Source organism: Loa loa, assembly GCF_000183805.2.
Source record: "Loa loa unplaced genomic scaffold supercont3.101, whole genome shotgun sequence".
NCBI classification, from domain to species: Eukaryota; Metazoa; Nematoda; class Chromadorea; order Rhabditida; family Onchocercidae; genus Loa; species Loa loa.
In genome coordinates this window covers 69,264-87,900 of record NW_018108281.1, presented here as the reverse complement: position 1 = coordinate 87,900, position 18,637 = coordinate 69,264, and the positions used below count along the sequence as shown (strand labels likewise).

Below are 18,637 nucleotides of genomic sequence, written 5' to 3'. Positions count from 1 at the left end.
GTCTGTGTATCATTATTTGGTTGCAGGTGAGCCAGACACAACTTTCCCAGTGCTCTTTATTTTACATGAAGGGGAACCGCAACGTTGTCGTTGCGGCCATTGGTTTAAGCTTATTGATCAAGAAGGCGCGGATTATATCTGAAGTCAACTTTATATTTTCTTCCTAAATTTTGTAAGAATTGCAATTGCTTGTTTGGACATTAGATTTAGACAACACTTATACTCTTTCAATTTTAGGTGTGATTAACTTCTCATTGTTTTTTCCTTCTGTATATAGAGTCAGGAACAATTGGTTTGTCAATCTCTCAAGAACTCTGCCACCATTGTTCTTGAATTTAGGTTTTCAAGACTTCAATATGATGTTTTGGAGTAAAGCAAATAAAATCCATCTCGAATATTTGTGTGTGGCCGAAATAATTTCACTCTAAATTTAATTCGATTGTATGATTAATGAACTTGGATATATTTTGTTTTAAATTCATGAAAATATCTAATTGTTGATGATTCAGACACCCCGCTAGTTTTGTAAAACCAGTAAACATTTTAAATACGTACAGTTATAATGAAAGATGTTCAAGCTAATAAAGTGCGACATATTTGGTTTAGTTTGGAAAAGAAAAACGATATCCAACACAGAAAGAAAACTTTAAAACACTACTGAGGAAAAAAAAAAAAAAAAAACGTGGACGGCACGAAAACACCACTAAAACATTATTTGGAGTCAAGCTTACATACTTTTGAATTGAAAAGTGTGCCTGATTATAATAAAAGCGGATAACAAATGCCCGACATTAACTATTGCTTAAGGTATTAGCCAATGACCGATGCCTTTCTCTTCATAAATTGAATAAATTGCTAATAAAAAAGGAGAAAAAAACTAGGGAAAAGCACTAGAGGAATGCTGTTTACTGAAAGATCAAAGTTGGCAACAGTGACTTAATAATTCCCTATTTAAGAATCAGTCATTTTTTACGTTACGTCCATAATTTCTTGTTAATATTTTATGAAACAATAGTTGGTTGAAATTTCAACAACTGTCTTAACCCATCAAAATGATGGGAAACTCTTCAAACATTCATAAATTATTTATTTCATCTTGTTCAGAATAATGTCTATCTGACCAATATTCTCATTAAAGCTCATACAGATTTCGTATTATCTTACATTTTTTTCAAACTCAGGCGACAGCAGTGCGACAAGAAAGTTTATGAGAGAGTAAGTGAAGAAAATGGTTCAAACTATATCAAGTTTTGAAATGATGAGCAGGAAAAGACAACAAAGCAAATTTGTGATAGGCTTTGTTATAAAGCAAAAAAGAAACGTTTCAGCACGAACGAAATCAGTGAATGCGTAGTCGACAGTCATCACTCCGACGCTGTCACTAGAAAGGAAAGCGTAACCTAGTTTCAAGACTTACATGAATGAAAAGCACCATTAAATGAATGCTAAATTAAGACGGGAGAGTTTTAAATCCGCAGAATATGTGGAATTATTAGCCGATTAAGCAAATAATTTTCTGAAAGTCAACGACAAAAATAAGCAAAAAACAAAGATTCAAAAAAGGAATAAAGAATAAGTTGTAAGGTATCGCAGAAAAAGATAGCAACCAAACTAAGTATATAATTCGATAAACAAGTAAACACAACAATCATAGTATTGCTCAACAATTTTGAACAAGTAGGAAAATGCATGGAGATGAGAGTAACATGTCTTAGTTATCATGACGATCGTTTCTCCCTATATATTATAAAAGGTAAGAATTAAATACCGTGAAAAACATAATATTTCAAGTTAATTAATTACTTCTCTCTTTATATCACTGACCAAAAAAAGAAAGATTTTGCCAAGTTCAAATTTCAATGAACACGTCTGTTTAGCTTCATAACGTTTTCATTATTTCTCAACAAACATTTTTTTCTTCCTAGTCACTCCATATTTTTTCTTCAGCATTCTTCACCAAACTGTATATAAAGAAAAGAAAAAGTGAATAACAAGATGAAATGAATAATCAAAAATGTAAATTCATTAAGAACGTTTTTTTATATGGACGTTTGACTTTAAAATTATTTTAGAAATTGGCCTCAATTTTTGAATTTCATATCTTCATCCCGTCGTAAGCCAAAAAAGAAACTTTTTGAAGGTTACTATTTTTTTACTTGCATTTTGCTTAATGAAAATAATTGATTGGAAATCCGAAATTCCCGGAAGTAAAAATGAAAAAGGAAAAAAAAATGTAATATTAGGATACACATTTCAAGCTTCATAGGTATAAAAATAATGAGTACGACAAAATGATTGATATCACAAAAATTGCACTATCTTGCTGAAAGTTTTACACCTGAAAATTTTACTATCAAAGCTGAACTTTAGCGATAATCAACACAAATAAGTTACTGTCTAAAACAGATAAAGTAACCGGACAGCAAAATGAGAATTACTTAATATAATCCATTCAGAAAGAACTCACAACTTCCTCAAGCAATAACTTCAATCTCATCCTCATCACGAAGTCGATCATTACTTGCCCTTGCAGCTTGTGCCACAACTTGCACCGGATTTGTTGGTACCTCGCGTTGTCGTTTCTTACCTAACAATCCATCAGCAGCCAGAACCCTGAAAATTTTCAGCATCTCTTGAAATTTAACCTTAAAAATCTTGAAAAAGTAAACACAAGAAGTTTTTGGAAAATCTCTTTTTATAAAGCATAATTTCATTGAATAAGGTTTCACATCACATTCATTCAGAAAGAATATTCAAAAGAATGCAAAGATTAGTTGCTGGGAAGATAATATACCGGGTGATGGAGTTTCCGATAGAAAACTGGACGAAGATTAGCAGAATAAACCATATGTTTAAACAACTTCAAATTACATATATTTCAAATAGCGAGGATTACGTTTTAATGCTATCCGTGACATTTAAGAACATTTCTATTTAAAACTTACCTATAGAGGAGGACGATATTAGTGATAGCAAGTGAAACGATGACAATAAATGTGATCAGTATGAGATACCATACCATTTTCCAGGCCGTAGTAATTTGCCAGTACAACAAATAAGTACTAACAGCCATGCGAAATATAATAAATGTAACAATATTCAACAGAGCAATGATACGAAATGGCGTCGAAGATTTGTCAACTCGATAGAGATTCAACATGGAACGTGAATGCAGGAAAATGCTATTAAGTTCCATCAAAAGTCCACAAACAACTACCCCTAAAGTTGGTGAGTAAATATCGACAATGGTAAATTATCCATTATCCTGTTAATGGTGAACTATCCACGGAGAACTAGCCACCAGTCATTTTTTCAAAGAAAAAATTGGAATTGGGAAAACAGATCGGAAAGCATGTTATTTCGTTGGTATGATACGTTAATGAAGTAACATGCCTTCCAATTTCATTTTAAAAAAATAAAATAGAAAAAGAAGCGGAAAGCATATCGATAGATATATACAACAATGGTATACACATCTATAATGATGTATTTTTAACATATTGTTTTTGTCTGCAAGACAAAGAATTATTCTTATAAAAATGCAATTATCATAATCACCAGTTGTTTTTGTTGCATCCGTATCGAAGAGTCAAATTACCAGGATAAAAAGAAAAAAAGCCTTCTGAAAATGATTAGAAATCCTAAATAAAGCAGAGAAAGAAACCTAAAAACTTATTGGTAGCGTAGTTGGTACCAAACGCAATGAGAACGATGACATGATGGAAGAGTAGTTCAATGATCCGTAACGACTGTTCGTTGATAAGCAAATCAATAAGGTCATGTATCAGATAGCCTGTTGAAACTATCAACTGTAACAAATACATGATTAAAAATACCAAACTGAAATTAATTGCAAATTTTTCTTGCAAAAAGGTTGGAAGATGATTTTTTGGGCCTTGAAATTAATAATTTATTTTACTTGCTATTGCAGCTACTACGATATATAGACGTTATTTCCATCAAAGAAAAGGGAAATATATCACAGTATTTTTTTTATTGTCATTTACATCATCATTGATTACTTACTTAGTATTACAGCTCAGATATTATTTTGCAGCATGTAAACAAAACTGATTAGTTCTGTTCTTATTCCAAAACTACTATGGTTGAAAAAGAAATACTAAATTCAGTTTGATTCCTTAACCGGTAATTTTCTGTTCTGCTTTCTTTGACTTACCACACTTTTTGAATATGATTATAGATGCAATGAGAGCATAGGGATGAAAAAACAGGTAGGAATACCAGACATCTTTCGCTATTAATCCTCACAGAAACAAAGAGGAAAACTTACCAGATAATGAGCCATAGTATTTGTATAATTTACCATATCTTCTATTAATTTTGGATAAACAATAATTGCATAAAGTGCCCAGAAACCAGATACTACCGAATGGCCTAATGAAACAGCTTCATTGCTAATTCTCCAATGTCTGTTTGGAGGTGCAACCTGTAACCATTCGTTAAATTCACTTAAAATCATTAAAAATGGGATTTCCCAATTATGCTGGAGATAACCAAATTTAGTGTCATCGGTAGCAACACTTCATTGCATGTCATTTGCCTCAACTAATGTTTCCCAAGATGTTGTAAGAAGATAACTACAAATCCTCAAACATACCAACAATGGTTGGCTGCTATGGATATCCACAAGGGAATTTGAATGATTGCTATTTTTAACCCGTCCAAAATATGAGAATGTTTTGAAGGTACATGTTCCAAATAAGTACCACCGAACAATAAATTGCAAAAAGCGAAAGCAAAGAAACGATAGAAACACCTAAAAAATTTGGAAAAATTAGCATTAAATCTTAAATTTTTGCTCTATACAAGGTAATATATTCCAGTATGTTGTATCCGTGTAGTATTCATATATAAGTTACAATACTTACTTGTCTTAAACTTTAAATATATTTAGATTGCATAGATTGAAAAATTGAGTATTCATACTAAATTCGGAAAATCAATTTTTTTGTGCGAAATTAAATCGTTGATTTGAGAGATGGAATTATTCACCCAATAAATTGTATTAATTTACCTGTGAACAACTGATACCAAGTTTTTTCCAATCCCAGTTTACAAATTCACTTGCCATACCCAATAATTACCCAGCAGCTGAGCAAATTTTATAACACCAAGTGTCGCCTCATGTAACCAAGCTGAAATTAAAATAATGAAAACAAATTAAAATATAAGAAATCTAAATCAATTAAATTTAAGCAACATCAGAAATGCGTTAAATACCTAATATACGAAACAAAAACACTGCTAAATAATCATTCGCATTTTTTCAAAAAAAACATTTGATTTCGAAAATTCGTCAGTAGTGTAATCACAACTAATTGCTGCAATTCATTTCTACAGATGTTTTGACACTTTTACTTTACTCGTACAATTATTTGCCTGGAATCAATAAGTCAGATAACCAAATAGTGGTCTTTTCCGAAATCTCCCTTTCCTTCAAAAAGAAAAGGGAACAAAGACAAATACAAGTCTCGTAACAAATTATCTCCAAAAACTGCCCTTATCCAATTCTGAGGAAGTTATTTCAACAGTTTCGAAATTCATCTGTTCGCGTAAAAGACGTCCAACTAAGAGGAACTGACCTTTGAACTGGCGTTGAATGAGTCTTTTAAGTAGTCTAAATCACTTTAAGGCAACTTAAGTAAGTCATTTTAAGACAACTTAAATTATTTTTAAGCAATCCAAGTCATTTTATGACGGTCTAAGTTATTTTAAGGCAGTTTAAGTCATTTTAAGATAGCCTAAGTCATTGAAACATTTTGTTGAGGCATTTGATTGTCACATAACAGAAGAAAAGATGTCAATTTCAAATGACAAAAGTTGCAATTTTTCATATGCAAATGATTTTTCTTTTTTTCTTACCTTAAACTTATAATGTTTAGTAACAAATGTACCGAACATGTCATATACACACTGAGAGAATTGCATAATTATTAGCATGGATAGAAAGAAGGAAGAAAAGACAAATAAATTAAGGGTAAAGAGTGAGAGCGATAAAGGAACATAGGGTGACCTCAAATTTGGCAAAACTTCCAACGCTGAAACCTTTCCCAGCTTATGCATAGCGAAAAAGCTAATAAATCTAATAGCAAAACGCCTCCGTGCCTGCTAGCATTAACCTATAACTGATGATTTCCAACCTTTTCTTGACCAATGGCCAGTGACCATTTTGGCTTTTTTATTTGTAGCATAAAGCACAAAGTTTAAAAGTACTAAATTCTGTTGATTTGAAAATAAACTTCAATCAAAACTTTTAACCGCATTAGTTTATCAAAGAGTGATAATAACGCTCCGCCTGTTTCCTTCTCACTGCGCCGCTACTCTTGCGGACCACCGATTTGACCAATTAGCATTTTGTATCTGATACTCCCATGATATAATTATCTTTTTTTTCTTTGAATCTCTTAATCACTACATTTCAATATTTCAAATCTTATCAGTCTTTGCCCTTTTTCATTTTTCTTAAATGTTTACTTCTTAGTTCAGAGGATTATCATTATGAATTTTTCTCTCTTTTTTCTTTTTGTTTCTGCTGATATTTGTTGCAATTCCGTTGATATTTACACGGTCACTTATCTACTTACTTATTTACTTACTCGTTAAATTCCGCCACTAAATGATTACTTTTAACTTAATCAATTAACTTCTCATGTAATTGAAAATTACAATTATTGTAGATCCATTGAATTATTTTCTTGCGTAATTATTGATAATCCTGTGCATTAGTTATTGATTGATTGTTTTATTCACCAAATATTGGTAGTTTTGCCCGGTGATTGATTACCGGGTAGTTTTGTTAATTAATTGCCAGTAATTTTACCGATTAATTACCCGTAGCTTTGTTAATTAATTATCGGTAGTTTTGTCAATTGCTGTTATTATTAATTACTATTATTGTTATTATGACCATCACTGTTGCAATTGTCATCATCATCATTATCATTGTTATAAAAAGGAAAATGTTTGAAAATAATTAAGTACATAAGCAAATAATATATTTCAAAACTATTCTAGCATCAAATTATGAAGATAATATATTCTTGTAAGGTTAATGCGTGAACAAATAAATGAACGAAAATGATATTAGCAGAGTTGTTACTTAATAATCATTATATTAATTATTTGTATGCAAAGATATAAAATCCAGTAGTAATACCCAAAATAACAACTGTACTAAACCAAACCGAATAAGACATAAATATTAGCATAAGCAGGTAATTGATGATAAGTTGTATCACAAATAAGGTTATTTGAGGTATTTGATGATAGATAGTCTGCATAAATCTGAAAAGAAAATTTGGATTTAAGAAGGAAGAAAAGCTATATTTGAGACATTTTTATTTCAGTAAGATTTTTTTTTTAAATATTCATTTAAATCAAACATAACTGAATACCGCCAAATAGAACTCATAATTGAATGTTGCCAAATAGTGCTCACAATACCGCCAAATAGTACTATTAAGAAACACAATACTGCAAGTCAGTACTATATCTATAGTAGGTATATGCGTAGAATTATTTAATGTATGTAAAATAATGGTTGAAGTATTATTTCATGATGAAATTAGAAACAGAATTAGTAAAGGTAGACTAGAGTTAGAGCAAGCAAAATTAAATTAAAGGTAAATTGAAATAGCTGAAAGGGAAAGAAGTAAAGAATCTATTGGTGAAAAATTCATCGAAGAATTATGCATAATTTTTATGTTAATTAAAAAGAATTTTGAAAATATATTTGTTTGTTTGCTTGTTTTCGTTTTTTCTACTTTGTTAATAGCATTGTTTACTTACAAATGTTTACTTTCCCTTAAAATATCATAAGTAAGTAAACTTAGCTTACGTTGTTTGATCTGTTGTTGTTAATGATGATTTCGTTGAGTTAAAATTTCTTCGTATCAATTTGATTCCTTCAAAGAATATTCCAAGCAGAAAAATCCCAATACAACTGATGATCATTCCTGTTATGATGTGTGCAAATTTTTAATTTTGTTTAAAATTTCAAGAGAAAAAAAAACTTTACGACAAATGTCATCCAAAACCTAGTATAATATTGCCATTTTGATGTTGATTTGTGTTTTTCGTTACATCTATTATCATCGATTAAATTCATGATTGGATTCTTTACCTTCCGTACGTTACGTGTTCTGGCTATTATTCAAGCCGAAAACACGTAAGAGGAAGAAACGGATGATGAATAATCATTATCCTTAGAGCTTTATCTTTATCAATGATGATAGATGATAATATGAATATATTCGGGATAGATTTGATTATATATAGTAATTATTCAATTTCTGTTTACTTACTCCATGTAGTATCAATTTTCCATGACTGAAATAATAAGATATCATTAACAGTAAAATGAAACCATGACCACATCACCGACCTTTTTTTGATCTGAAATTTTATTTCAAATTTAAATTTTATTTTGGAATTAGAGTTATTCGATAGATAAATATGGAAAAGTAGCAATATTCAAAATGACAAGTTTTGAATGCTTTCATCTTAAGATTTTTTATAAAATTTTTTATTAAGATAAAATTTAAATCGAATTACCACTACTAATCCTTGATTTTAAATTATTGATTCTAGATAGGGATGGTCATATTTTATCTAATTAGATAAGAATAGTTACTTTTTTGCCTAATTGAGATTATTGATTTTAAGTAAAATAGTAATAATATTATTTTCAATGATAGCAATTAATCTATTAATCGAAAAGAATTTTTTCCCATAAAAAGGCAAAAAAATATTAAGTTAATGGATGTATCGCGCAATCTTACCCTTCATTCTTTCTCTTATTTGTAAAAATATTGATTATCATTTTATCATTAAGACTATCATTTTACATCTATCCATTTAAGGGTTAAAATTTGACGAAGTCTTACTATTTCAATTTTCCCAAGTAAATTTTTTATTTCCTTTAATAAGTAACTTCTTCATTTCTTCCATACCTTCTAGGCATCTCACATAATTGAAAGTTATGATCTTTCATCTTTCAAAACTGATATACCAATAAAATGGGGCAATCATAGGGCGGAATTCATTATTATTTTTTAATTTTTTTAAAATAAATTTCTCCAGAAAAAATAAATTCTAAGAAAACAAATGAAAAAAAACGATCGATTAATAATAAGCTAACTGAATGAATTTGGGTTAATTTAAATTGAGAATTAAGTTGATTTTGGCTAATTGAGCTAGTTAATTTGGAGTTAGCTAATTAAACTATTACAATATGTTTTCCTGTTATATATGTGTCTTTATTATTTACCTTATTCACCCCTTCTTTTTCTTTTCTTTCTTTTCAATCTTTCAATATATGTATACATATATTTTAATTTCAAATCTTTCACAGTCTTATTTTTACTTCACTAAGCAACTATTAAATAAAAATAAAAATCAAAACCTCCTATAAATTTATAATTAAATTCAGAATTCATTTCAAGATATTTATTTTCAAACTCGTTGAAGTCGAACTGAAAATTATAAATGAAGTAGTTGAATTAAAATTTATTTATTTCTTAGTACTAAGTAATATTTATTAAAAGAACAAACTGGTCGATTGATTTGATTGATTGGGTTGTGATTAGAAGGAGTGCTGATAAGGATATGTTTTCCTGTTATATATGTGTCTTTATTATTTACCTTATTCACCCCTTCTTTTTCTTTTCTTTCTTTTCAATCTTTTAAATTGGAAATTAAAAAAAAAAAAGCTGAGCAGAATTTCTTATCATTTCTTCTTTTCTTTTTTTTGTATCTGATCATTAATTTGTGACAAGGATGATATAATTTCATTTGTTATCTAATCGTATTATTTGTTTTCATAATATGATAGTATAAATTTTGTGCCAAAACAATTTTTTTGGCATAATTAACAATTAAAGTTTTAATAATTTGCGATATTAAATTAACGAAATCAGCATTTTACTAACATTAAATTAAAAATTGAATATTAAGTTCTAATAATATTAAATGCCGGCATTATATTTTAACAACCAACTAATATTAGATTTTGACAGTTAACCAATATTAAATCAACTAACTTAAATTCCATTTCTCTTCTAGTGTTGGAACAAAATTTTTGTGCGATATTTTAGATTCGATAACAAATATCCAAACTGAAATTACGATATATTAATTGAATTTTAAATAAATTCTGGCAAATTTCGTATGTTATTTCCGCGTTATTTTACTCGCAAGCCTTTTGTTTCCTTTTCCTATGTATTTTATAGGTTTTTATTTTCTAAAATTTTTAATTTGTTTTATTTATTTGAATGTTTCATTTTATTGTAACTTGATTGAGACAAACTTCAATTCATTTTTGAATTTAAAGGAGTTATTTTCAACGAAGTAATACTTGTTTAGCTTTTTCACTTATCGTTAAATACCTGTGCTTCAAGTAAATAGAACTCTTTCAAATGCATTAGTTCTTCTATGGTAATGATGAATTTTATTGGTATTATCTTTTATCACATTTATTACCTTTTTTATTAATGGTTACAGGCAAATTATTCATTATCAGTCTTATTCATTTCTTTAATACATAATTTCCAATTAATTTTACATTATCACATTTGATCTAATTGAATTATAGTCATCATAGTACGAAATGGGTACACAAAATCGGGAACAATCCTCAACAACATTACAGCGGAAAAATGCATTATTATTATCATCATCATCATCATCATCATCAAAAATTCAGACATTTCAAGATGCTATTTCACATTTCAAGAAAAATGATCGGGTTAAAACATATGACATGCAGGTATGTATTCAACTTTTCACTAAATGCTAATCTCTTTCCATCTTATCTCTTCCAGTCTGTTGTAACTTGATAACTTATAACATCTCTTATAACTTCAGCATTACTGTTTAACAAAGTATCTAAGAAGCTTGCAGTTTTTATTTATTTAATTTGTTGTTGAATGCTTACAAAAAAAAAAAAAAGACTAAAAGTATTCATAGCTGAAGATTGTCTCATAATCTTAGTGTTACAGTTGCAAAGATTGCAGGTGCCGCGACCTCTTACTGTATCCTGGAACTGTGATGGTACTCGTCTTGCTGCAGGAGCGGAAAAAAGTGTATCAGTGATAACATTTGATTTATCATTTCGAATCGTTAGTATTTACAAATAATGTATAAGTTAAACAAGTAATACAGTAAAGTAGTGATATTTTGTTGGTTCAAACCCATCACCTTATATAGTTCTTACTTAATAAAATTGCCATGAAGTTCCTGTAACTTAATGGTGATTTTTGTTTCTTTCCAATTCTCATTCCTAACATTTTCATTTGAAACAATTTATTTTAACATTTTTTAAAATTTATTTTTAAATAATAGAATATTTGTTTAAGAGTTATAAATAGTAAATATGTAAAACGTAGGAAAGATATAACATTAAGACATCAGGTAAAGTTTGATTTTAAGGATGAAATAATTTTCATTTATTTCTTATATAATTAAATTCACAATAGATTTAGTGAAAAATGAAATGAAATATTTATTTTTACTGCAGAAAACAATTTTCCGCGGCTTTGGTCACAATGAACAAGTTGATCAGGTTGCTTTTCATCCATCAAATCCATACTTGCTAGCTTCAGCCAGCACAGATAAATCTGTTCGACTGTGGGATATTCGACAAGCACGGACACATACTAGATTAAATACTAAGGGTAAAATACTTGTCTAGTACCAAGAACTGATATATATGCATCCTATAATTATTTAATTTAAGCTTACTATGTTAAAGTGAGAGATCGTAAAATTATCAAGAGATATATTTATTCTAGAAAATGAATTATTAAAAAATCTGCTTGATTTTGAGGAAACTATCATATATCGGTGTTACAAACTGGATATTTATTCGTTTCATTTCTAGAAGTCGGATAAGAAGTCTACAGCAATGTACTTTTGGGTTATTTATATATCTATCCTTGTATAAGAAATAAGGAAGTTAGGAATTTCCTGAGACTTTTCGAATCTTATTGTAGGAAGTTTCAAAAATTATCATATAATTCATAGATACCCACTCTTATCATTTATAGCGCAGAATTTGAATGTAGCCTGGTCACCATGTGGTACATATTTGGCATATGGAGACAAGGAAGATTCCTTAAGTATTCTTGATAGTCGAAATTTGAAAACAATCAAAGTTGAATCATTGAAAGATGAAGTGAATGAATTTGCGTTTGATCCGTCTGGAAAATATTTATTTGTGGCTATGGGAAGCGGACAAGTAAATATTTTCTCGTAAGTCTTGGATATTTTTAAAATTACAACTATGCTAGAAATTTTCAATACTTTCTGATGAGAAGATGAAGGTATTACTTTATCAGATTCATAAACTGTTTCTATTAATGATAAGGTTGCTTGTTTGAGGAATAATTAACTCTCTTAATCACTTCTTAATATTAATCCCTAATAGATGTACTATATTGCGTTTACGATCAATTCTCGATCATTTTGGAAAATTTACTCTTCCATTTATAGGTAAGGTAAAATTTTCATTTTTTTTGCAACTTTTTGCTACAAATTAGTGTGCAGAGTTAGATTTTCTGCCATCGTCTTTGATTGGCTGTCAAACTTTAGGACACCAGATGTGACACATCGGCGAACGTTGCAAGCACATCCTGCTCAAGCTGCTTGCGTTTGTTTGGCCGTTTCACCGGACGGTCGACGTTTTGCCGTCGGTGCATCAGATGCTGTCTGTTCGATTTGGGATGCTAATGAGCTGATCTGTGAATCAAATATGGGGAGGTTTCGTTTTTTTTGGTTTTATACTTAATTTTATGTTTTATAAAATACGACACATTTCTGAGCATCTACTTCTACTTAAATGCCCTGAATTCATTAGTTAAATTTTTGCTTACTTAATATATTTTGAGATGTTACTTATAATTTTGACTTCTTATTATGGAACGATTAGCAATTTGTTTTTTTTGTCACTCCTCATGTTTATCTTTCTCTTTGTTCATCTCTAAATTAACAAGTAACACGTATTCCATATTTCAATCTAGAATCAAATATGGTTGCAGAATGAATGGATTATATTTGTTGTAGATTGGATTATCCCTTACGATCAATCTCGTTCAGCGCGGATAGTCAACTTATAGCCTGTGCAAGTGAAGACCATTTCATTGATATTTGTTGGGCGGAGAATGGTGCAAGGTTTCATTTTTTTTTTCACTTTTGTTGATTTTAAAATTGCTGAAATTACAAGTTATAACTTAGATCTCCCACAATTAAATTACGAAATGTTTTCGAAAAACAAAGTGATTCTGAAATTTTATTTTCCATATTTTAGAGTACACGAACTTCGAGTAAATGCTGAAACATTTACATGTGCTTGGCATCCGAGTATGTATCTACTTGCGTATGCCTCAGCTCCATCCCTAGACAGTCGTGATCGAGAAGTTACAGTCAATATTTTTGGATTTACTATGTGAAATAGTAAAATAAATGTTATTGGACAGTTGACCGCAAAATAAGACAAATGAGCTAAAGCAGTTTAAATTCTAATAAAAACGGTTATAGTAAGAGATGAAATTCATTGTGCTGTTTTTTTGTCAAAATTTTTTTGAACAATATCGGATTTCCAAGCTCCGTGACATCCTGAAATAGCTTTTAGCGCGATTTTCTATCACTACATCCCTCCCGAAATTATGACTTCTCTGTTTATTTTCAAGTTTTTTCCTGCATTAGCTTGTACATTCAAGCCTATATGCTTTTGTTCGAATTGATTTCCTTATAAAGTGTTTAAAGTGTTATGAAATAATGATCTGATCCCACCGCATAATTCAACCGAACCAGGAAATCTTCGTAACCTGCAGAAAAGGATTGTCAGCTCAACTTGCAGTTGTCCCCTCCCAGTTTTGCGGATTTTCTAGAATCAGGTAATAGCGTACAATATCTTCGCGTCTCCCACTGTTACCACATATGCGCTTATTAATGTGTCATGTCCGTACTTAAAAAATAACAACATAAGTTGCGGATAAAACCGTTTATTCAACTATCAACAGTAAAAATCACAGTTGGCCTGACAACATAATAAGCCTGCCTGAGTTATAATATGACACAATTCAAACCTGAGGTGTAATGACGCAGCATGAAAAGCTACATCCTGAGGTAATCAAATAATCGCTAAAAAAGTGAGGTCACGTACAATTCCTGAGTAATGATAAACTGTGGTAAAAAACGTATACAATAATCACTGTGAAATAATGGATTAAAGGCTAGAATAACTTTAGAAAAATTAATACAAAATCATGATCGACTGAGACAGAGAGAGAAAGAGATTTGGACTTTTGGATATATATATATAAAGTTTGTAGTGGGATATAAAATTAAAAAATAGCGACTATTCAGGCACCTATGAATGTAAATAAAACAGAAGTACAGATCTAGCGGAATGCTTATGTCTCGACTTTTCTATAATTTCGTAAAAAAAACATTTTTTAAAACAAAATATAAGATTTTTCGTAGAAGATTATACCATTTCTAGTGATTAACCACAATATCAAACCCAAATCTTCCAACAGAAAAAGTTGAAATCTCGAAGTGGATAATAATATCAAATAATACCTGTTTGAAAGAGATAACTGCATGCTTCTAATTAAATGGCACTTCTACTAACCAACGCGATTAGTATAATGAGCGAATATTCGCAGAGATGAAAACGATATCGAGATAAAAATGCCAGAAATACTAATATAGAAGTTGCAGGAAACAACCACTGCTTACATATTTGAAACAAAAAGAGCAAATTAGACTTAATTAAGTTGAACCAACGCTCTGTAATTATTATGGAATGCGGGAGAAAGTAAAAAATGAAAGAGATTTGCAATTAGCGATGACACGTAAAATCAAAACAACTGTTACGTTCAAATTTTTAAAATTTGTGTGTACCACAAATAGACTTAAGCAAAGAAGAAACAAGGAAAAAACCTTTAGTAATACGCCTTCTACGATGTTAAACAGCTCGGAAGAATTTCGGAAATTAAAAAATTTAAAAAGTCAACAGTTACTGTTCTTACTGGCATCCTCTTTGTCGTTGTTCAAATCAGCCTTTTCCTTTTCCGTCTTCAATTGTAGTTCTTCATTATCCTCTACTTTCACCACTTTCTCATTTGCATCATTTCCTTCGACACCATTTTTCCTTGTTTTATTACCATTCTTAAAGTTTATCTTTTGTGGACAATCAGCAACCAAATGATCGGTTGCGTGACATCCATAGCACGCTTTCTCGGTTCCTACCGGTGTTTTACATTTGGCTGCTGTATGATTCCCGTAATGACCACATTTAAAACACCTAAAACTATTAAGTAAATAAGTGTATAAATAGATTACATTTTGATAAAAGAAAAAACAAAGTCCTATATGCCAAAAAACCTCTAATAATATTTTGTACATATTTCACTTCTCACACTTTCAACCTCGATGAAAGCTTTCATGCCATCCTGGCTCAATCCACACATGTGAAAAAAAGCAACACTTACCCATAACAAGTGGAACAAAAATTTCAATCAACGCCAATCAAAAGAAAAAAAAGAGTTAAATTACTTCTAAATTGATCAGACTAAGTTATGTCCTACAGGGAAGTTAAGCTCATAAAATGTGTGGGTTATCAAATTGGGAAAGAATAAAAGAAGGACCTACCTGATCAATCAATTATTTGCTATATTGTGCCTGTAGCAACTACAGGAACAAATGAATAAGATGGGACTAAGTTAGGAACAAAGCAAAAAGAAGTTAAACTATGCTAAATACTAGATATTATCAGTTTGCATATTTGGGAAAAACAATATGAATCAACAACCTTATAACATGTGATTTATTCTTTCCAAGAGGTCTGATAGAACTTCCTTTCAGTTTTCCACCAGGTTCAGCACTTACAACAGCCGTTGCTTCGTTACCTTCTGACCGTTTCCGGATAACAAAACGAACACGTTCACCAGCATCCAAACTTCGGAAACCATCCATATTTAACTCAGACTACAACAGGAAAAAGAACGGTAACGAATATTATTTCAATTATAAACAATTATAAACATATAAGCCAATTTTTGAGCAAGCTACGAGCAATAAAATTAGTCAAAATCTGAACGGTAAACATGCTGAACTATTTTAAAATTACCGAATATTTTAATTATTTTGAAGAATTTCAACGAAAATTTCACTTGCCTGATGGACAAACACATCATCTCCACCTTGGTCAGGTGTAATAAAACCATAACCCTTCAAGACATTAAACCATTTACACGTACCAATTTGCGCCACTTCCCCTCCTTCACCCATTTGATGGTAAACACTAAAAAGCTTTTCGTGATAAAGAAAGAAACTGAACAATAGCAGTATTAAAAAAGGATATATCCAAAATGCTCATCATATACATATCCAAAGTGTCATCGAATACCCTATACGCACCCTTACCTAGCTTAAAGTCCATTTACGTCAATTACGCCGTGATTAGGGATTCTACGACCGTAGCCTCATTGAATCACGATGAACGACCATAACTTCAATACAATGCAAATATTTCGCTCCAAAGAAATTTTCAACTACAATGGTTTCGAACTGAAAAATGCCCTATAACTGGTTAAGAATCTGATTGGTTCGAGAACCTGATTAGTTTATTAAACTGAAGAAAGAATTCTAAGACATCCAATTAGAGAAATTATTGAATTGATAATAGCAATGGACTGAATTACTACTGGAATATTTGACAGAATTATTGAATTATTATCAAGAATTGAAAGAGCTAAATTTTTGAATCAATGAACAAAAAACAGAAAAAAAAGAAAGAGAAGAAAGAAGCAAATAACAATGAAATAACGACACAGTAAATTGGAGAATTAAATGAATAAATTATTCAAGTATTGTATTGTAGTACTCAAATGAATAATGAAATACTGAAATGATGAAGACAATTATTTCGATGAAACAATTTCAAAATCGAAATATTTAAAGAAGGGAAAAAAAGCTATGATAAGGAAAATTTTCTAAAATTGTATCATTCAAATTGTGGAGATGATGTCTTTATTTGTTATTGATCCATTTGTTTAGATGACATGCAAGTGTCTTCCGAACAGGACGATCAATGAATTTTTTAATCCTAGATGAAACTAATCAATTCCAAGAACTTCAGTCATTTGCTAATCAGATTATCATCCCAATACAGTAACCTTACTAGATTATACATCGCACTTAAAATGCAGTTACTATCTCAATACAGTAACTTTGTTGCACATAAAACTCGATCATTGTTTTGCAGAGAACTTTAAACATTCGAAATTTTTGTTTACAGTTTACTGAAAATATTTCGAATAGTCTGGAAAATTTTTGAAAATAATGGATGATGAATGTATTTATTCACTAAAATTCTATCTGACCATTTATTGCATTTACCGTAACTTATTTATCCATTTACTGCAACATATTTTGTATGTCAATTATTATTCTTTTCGGTTTACTAAGCTAGCAATTCAACGATTTCCTAATGCCAGCTTTATCTAAGATGCAATAAAATTGCATAATTAATTTTGCGTAAAGATTTTCACGGCATCACGCCTTGCAATCACGTAATTACTGACCTGCGTTATTGTTAGTAGTACTGGATAACTTCTTATGTAATTTTATCAGATCATCATTGCAATAATAATATTTAAATGTAACATTACTTAGAGTTAAATTTTAATGTATTGAAACTTTTTACTAATTGAAAAAAATTTAAATAAGGGAGAAATATTACTTCGAATCTCACTGCTTGTTTGTAAACGAATTTTAGCAAAGTTTTGGGAGATATGTTTCGACTCAAAATTCCTATCTCTTGTCATTTTGTTTGTCACTTAAATTAATGTTCCTAGATTTATGAAATCCGAATTATTTAAATTTAAAAATAAAAATGAACAAGTAAATAAAATTAAACATGTTGTTTTCATCAAATCAAAAACTAATAAAAGTTTAGCATGATATAACGAAAAAAAAATCGATGAAGAATGGAAAATGAGAAATATTAAGATAAGAAATATTGATGAGGAATATAAAAAATATATTCTATAAGAAATATTTAAATTTGGAGGAAATGGTTGAAAAAAAAGGATTAAGTCATTTGATAATTTAATTAATTTATCTTTTTAAAACCAATTTGATATTTTTATTTTCTTAAATTTTTATGTCCTTTTCAATTTCAAACCAAAAATCAATTAACATTTGGTTCTGTCCAGTTTTCTTTTGTTTTTGTTTTTTTGCTGAGTTCAAAACCGAAATTTAAAAAAAGCAAAAAAAAATCAAAACTAAGAATATTCGGACAATTATAATTGACTAATAAATTTGTTAAAATGCTACTCTTACACTAATCAATGATTTTTTTAATTTCGATAAACATATGATAAAATTTAAATTGAAAAAGAAAGGTATAAAATGAAACGAATCACTGGACTTTTAAATTTAAGAAGCATAGGAAACACTGATAGATGAATGATTGATAACGATAAAGTCAGATGATTAAACGAATCATTCTTTTTTTCCATTAAAAGAAGGATTAACTTTTTTGTCGTAGAGAAAAAAATCCAATGTTGCAAAAGCTTATATATATATATATATATATATATATATGCAT

At 29.8% G+C, this 18,637-nt stretch overlaps 5 protein-coding genes across 5 annotated transcripts in view; 2 read left to right on the top strand and 3 right to left on the bottom strand.

Moving 5' to 3' along the window:
* Positions 1-593, top strand: part of LOAG_11501 (hypothetical protein) — a 2,394-nt gene extending 1,801 nt beyond the window's left edge. Inside the window, exon 4 of the mRNA XM_020448359.1 lies at positions 27-593. Within this exon, the coding sequence (XP_020301490.1) occupies positions 27-142 (116 nt within the window). The 3' untranslated portion in view covers positions 143-593. The remainder of the gene's footprint in view (positions 1-26) is intronic.
* A 1,664-nt stretch (positions 594-2,257) lies between these two features.
* On the bottom strand, positions 2,258-4,557 carry LOAG_06036 (hypothetical protein; the record flags this gene model as incomplete). Its single annotated transcript, XM_003141572.2, has 5 exons — positions 2,258-2,613; positions 2,946-3,219; positions 3,665-3,809; positions 4,292-4,447; positions 4,516-4,557. The coding sequence occupies 5 exons, from the start codon at positions 4,555-4,557 to the stop codon at positions 2,475-2,477; spliced, it is 756 nt and encodes a 251-aa protein (XP_003141620.1). The 3' UTR covers positions 2,258-2,474.
* A 2,637-nt stretch (positions 4,558-7,194) lies between these two features.
* On the bottom strand, positions 7,195-8,397 carry LOAG_06035 (hypothetical protein; the record flags this gene model as incomplete). The annotated part of the gene is made up of 4 exons (XM_003141571.1): positions 7,195-7,305; positions 7,416-7,494; positions 7,859-7,976; positions 8,325-8,397. 4 exons carry the CDS (start codon positions 8,395-8,397, stop codon positions 7,195-7,197), a joined length of 381 nt encoding a protein of 126 aa, XP_003141619.1.
* Positions 8,398-10,604: 2,207 nt separating this feature from the next.
* Positions 10,605-13,548, top strand: LOAG_06034 (hypothetical protein). The gene is made up of 7 exons (XM_003141570.2): positions 10,605-10,786; positions 11,034-11,138; positions 11,537-11,693; positions 12,066-12,270; positions 12,610-12,777; positions 13,081-13,188; positions 13,325-13,548. Exons 1-7 carry the CDS (start codon positions 10,628-10,630, stop codon positions 13,464-13,466), a joined length of 1,044 nt encoding a protein of 347 aa, XP_003141618.1. The 5' UTR covers positions 10,605-10,627; the 3' UTR covers positions 13,467-13,548.
* A 1,023-nt stretch (positions 13,549-14,571) lies between these two features.
* On the bottom strand, positions 14,572-16,333 carry LOAG_06033 (cold-shock DNA-binding domain-containing protein). Its single transcript, XM_020447044.1, has 3 exons — positions 16,201-16,333; positions 15,836-16,011; positions 14,572-15,328 (listed from the first exon to the last, which is right to left on the bottom strand). The coding sequence occupies exons 1-3, from the start codon at positions 16,312-16,314 to the stop codon at positions 15,034-15,036; spliced, it is 585 nt and encodes a 194-aa protein (XP_020302684.1). The 5' UTR covers positions 16,315-16,333; the 3' UTR covers positions 14,572-15,033.
* Positions 16,334-18,637: the final 2,304 nt, after the last annotated feature.

What these genes read in the sequence shown, in the direction of transcription:
- LOAG_06033 (XM_020447044.1), bottom strand. Translation starts at nt 16,314, where the DNA reads ATGGGTGAAGGAGGGGAAGTGGCGCAAATTGGTACGTGTAAATGGTTT. An exon ending in ATGATGTGTTTGTCCATCAG is followed by an intron (nt 16,012 to 16,200) that starts GCAAGTGAAATT and finishes TTCCTGTTGTAG; the next exon opens with TCTGAGTTAAATATGGATGG. An exon ending in AATAAATCACATGTTATAAG is followed by an intron (nt 15,329 to 15,835) that starts GTTGTTGATTCA and finishes TAATAGTTTTAG; the next exon opens with GTGTTTTAAATGTGGTCATT.
- LOAG_06034 (XM_003141570.2), top strand. Translation starts at nt 10,628, where the DNA reads ATGGGTACACAAAATCGGGAACAATCCTCAACAACATTACAGCGGAAA. An exon ending in TTAAAACATATGACATGCAG is followed by an intron (nt 10,787 to 11,033) that starts GTATGTATTCAA and finishes CAAAGATTGCAG; the next exon opens with GTGCCGCGACCTCTTACTGT. An exon ending in TGTGAATCAAATATGGGGAG is followed by an intron (nt 12,778 to 13,080) that starts GTTTCGTTTTTT and finishes TATTTGTTGTAG; the next exon opens with ATTGGATTATCCCTTACGAT.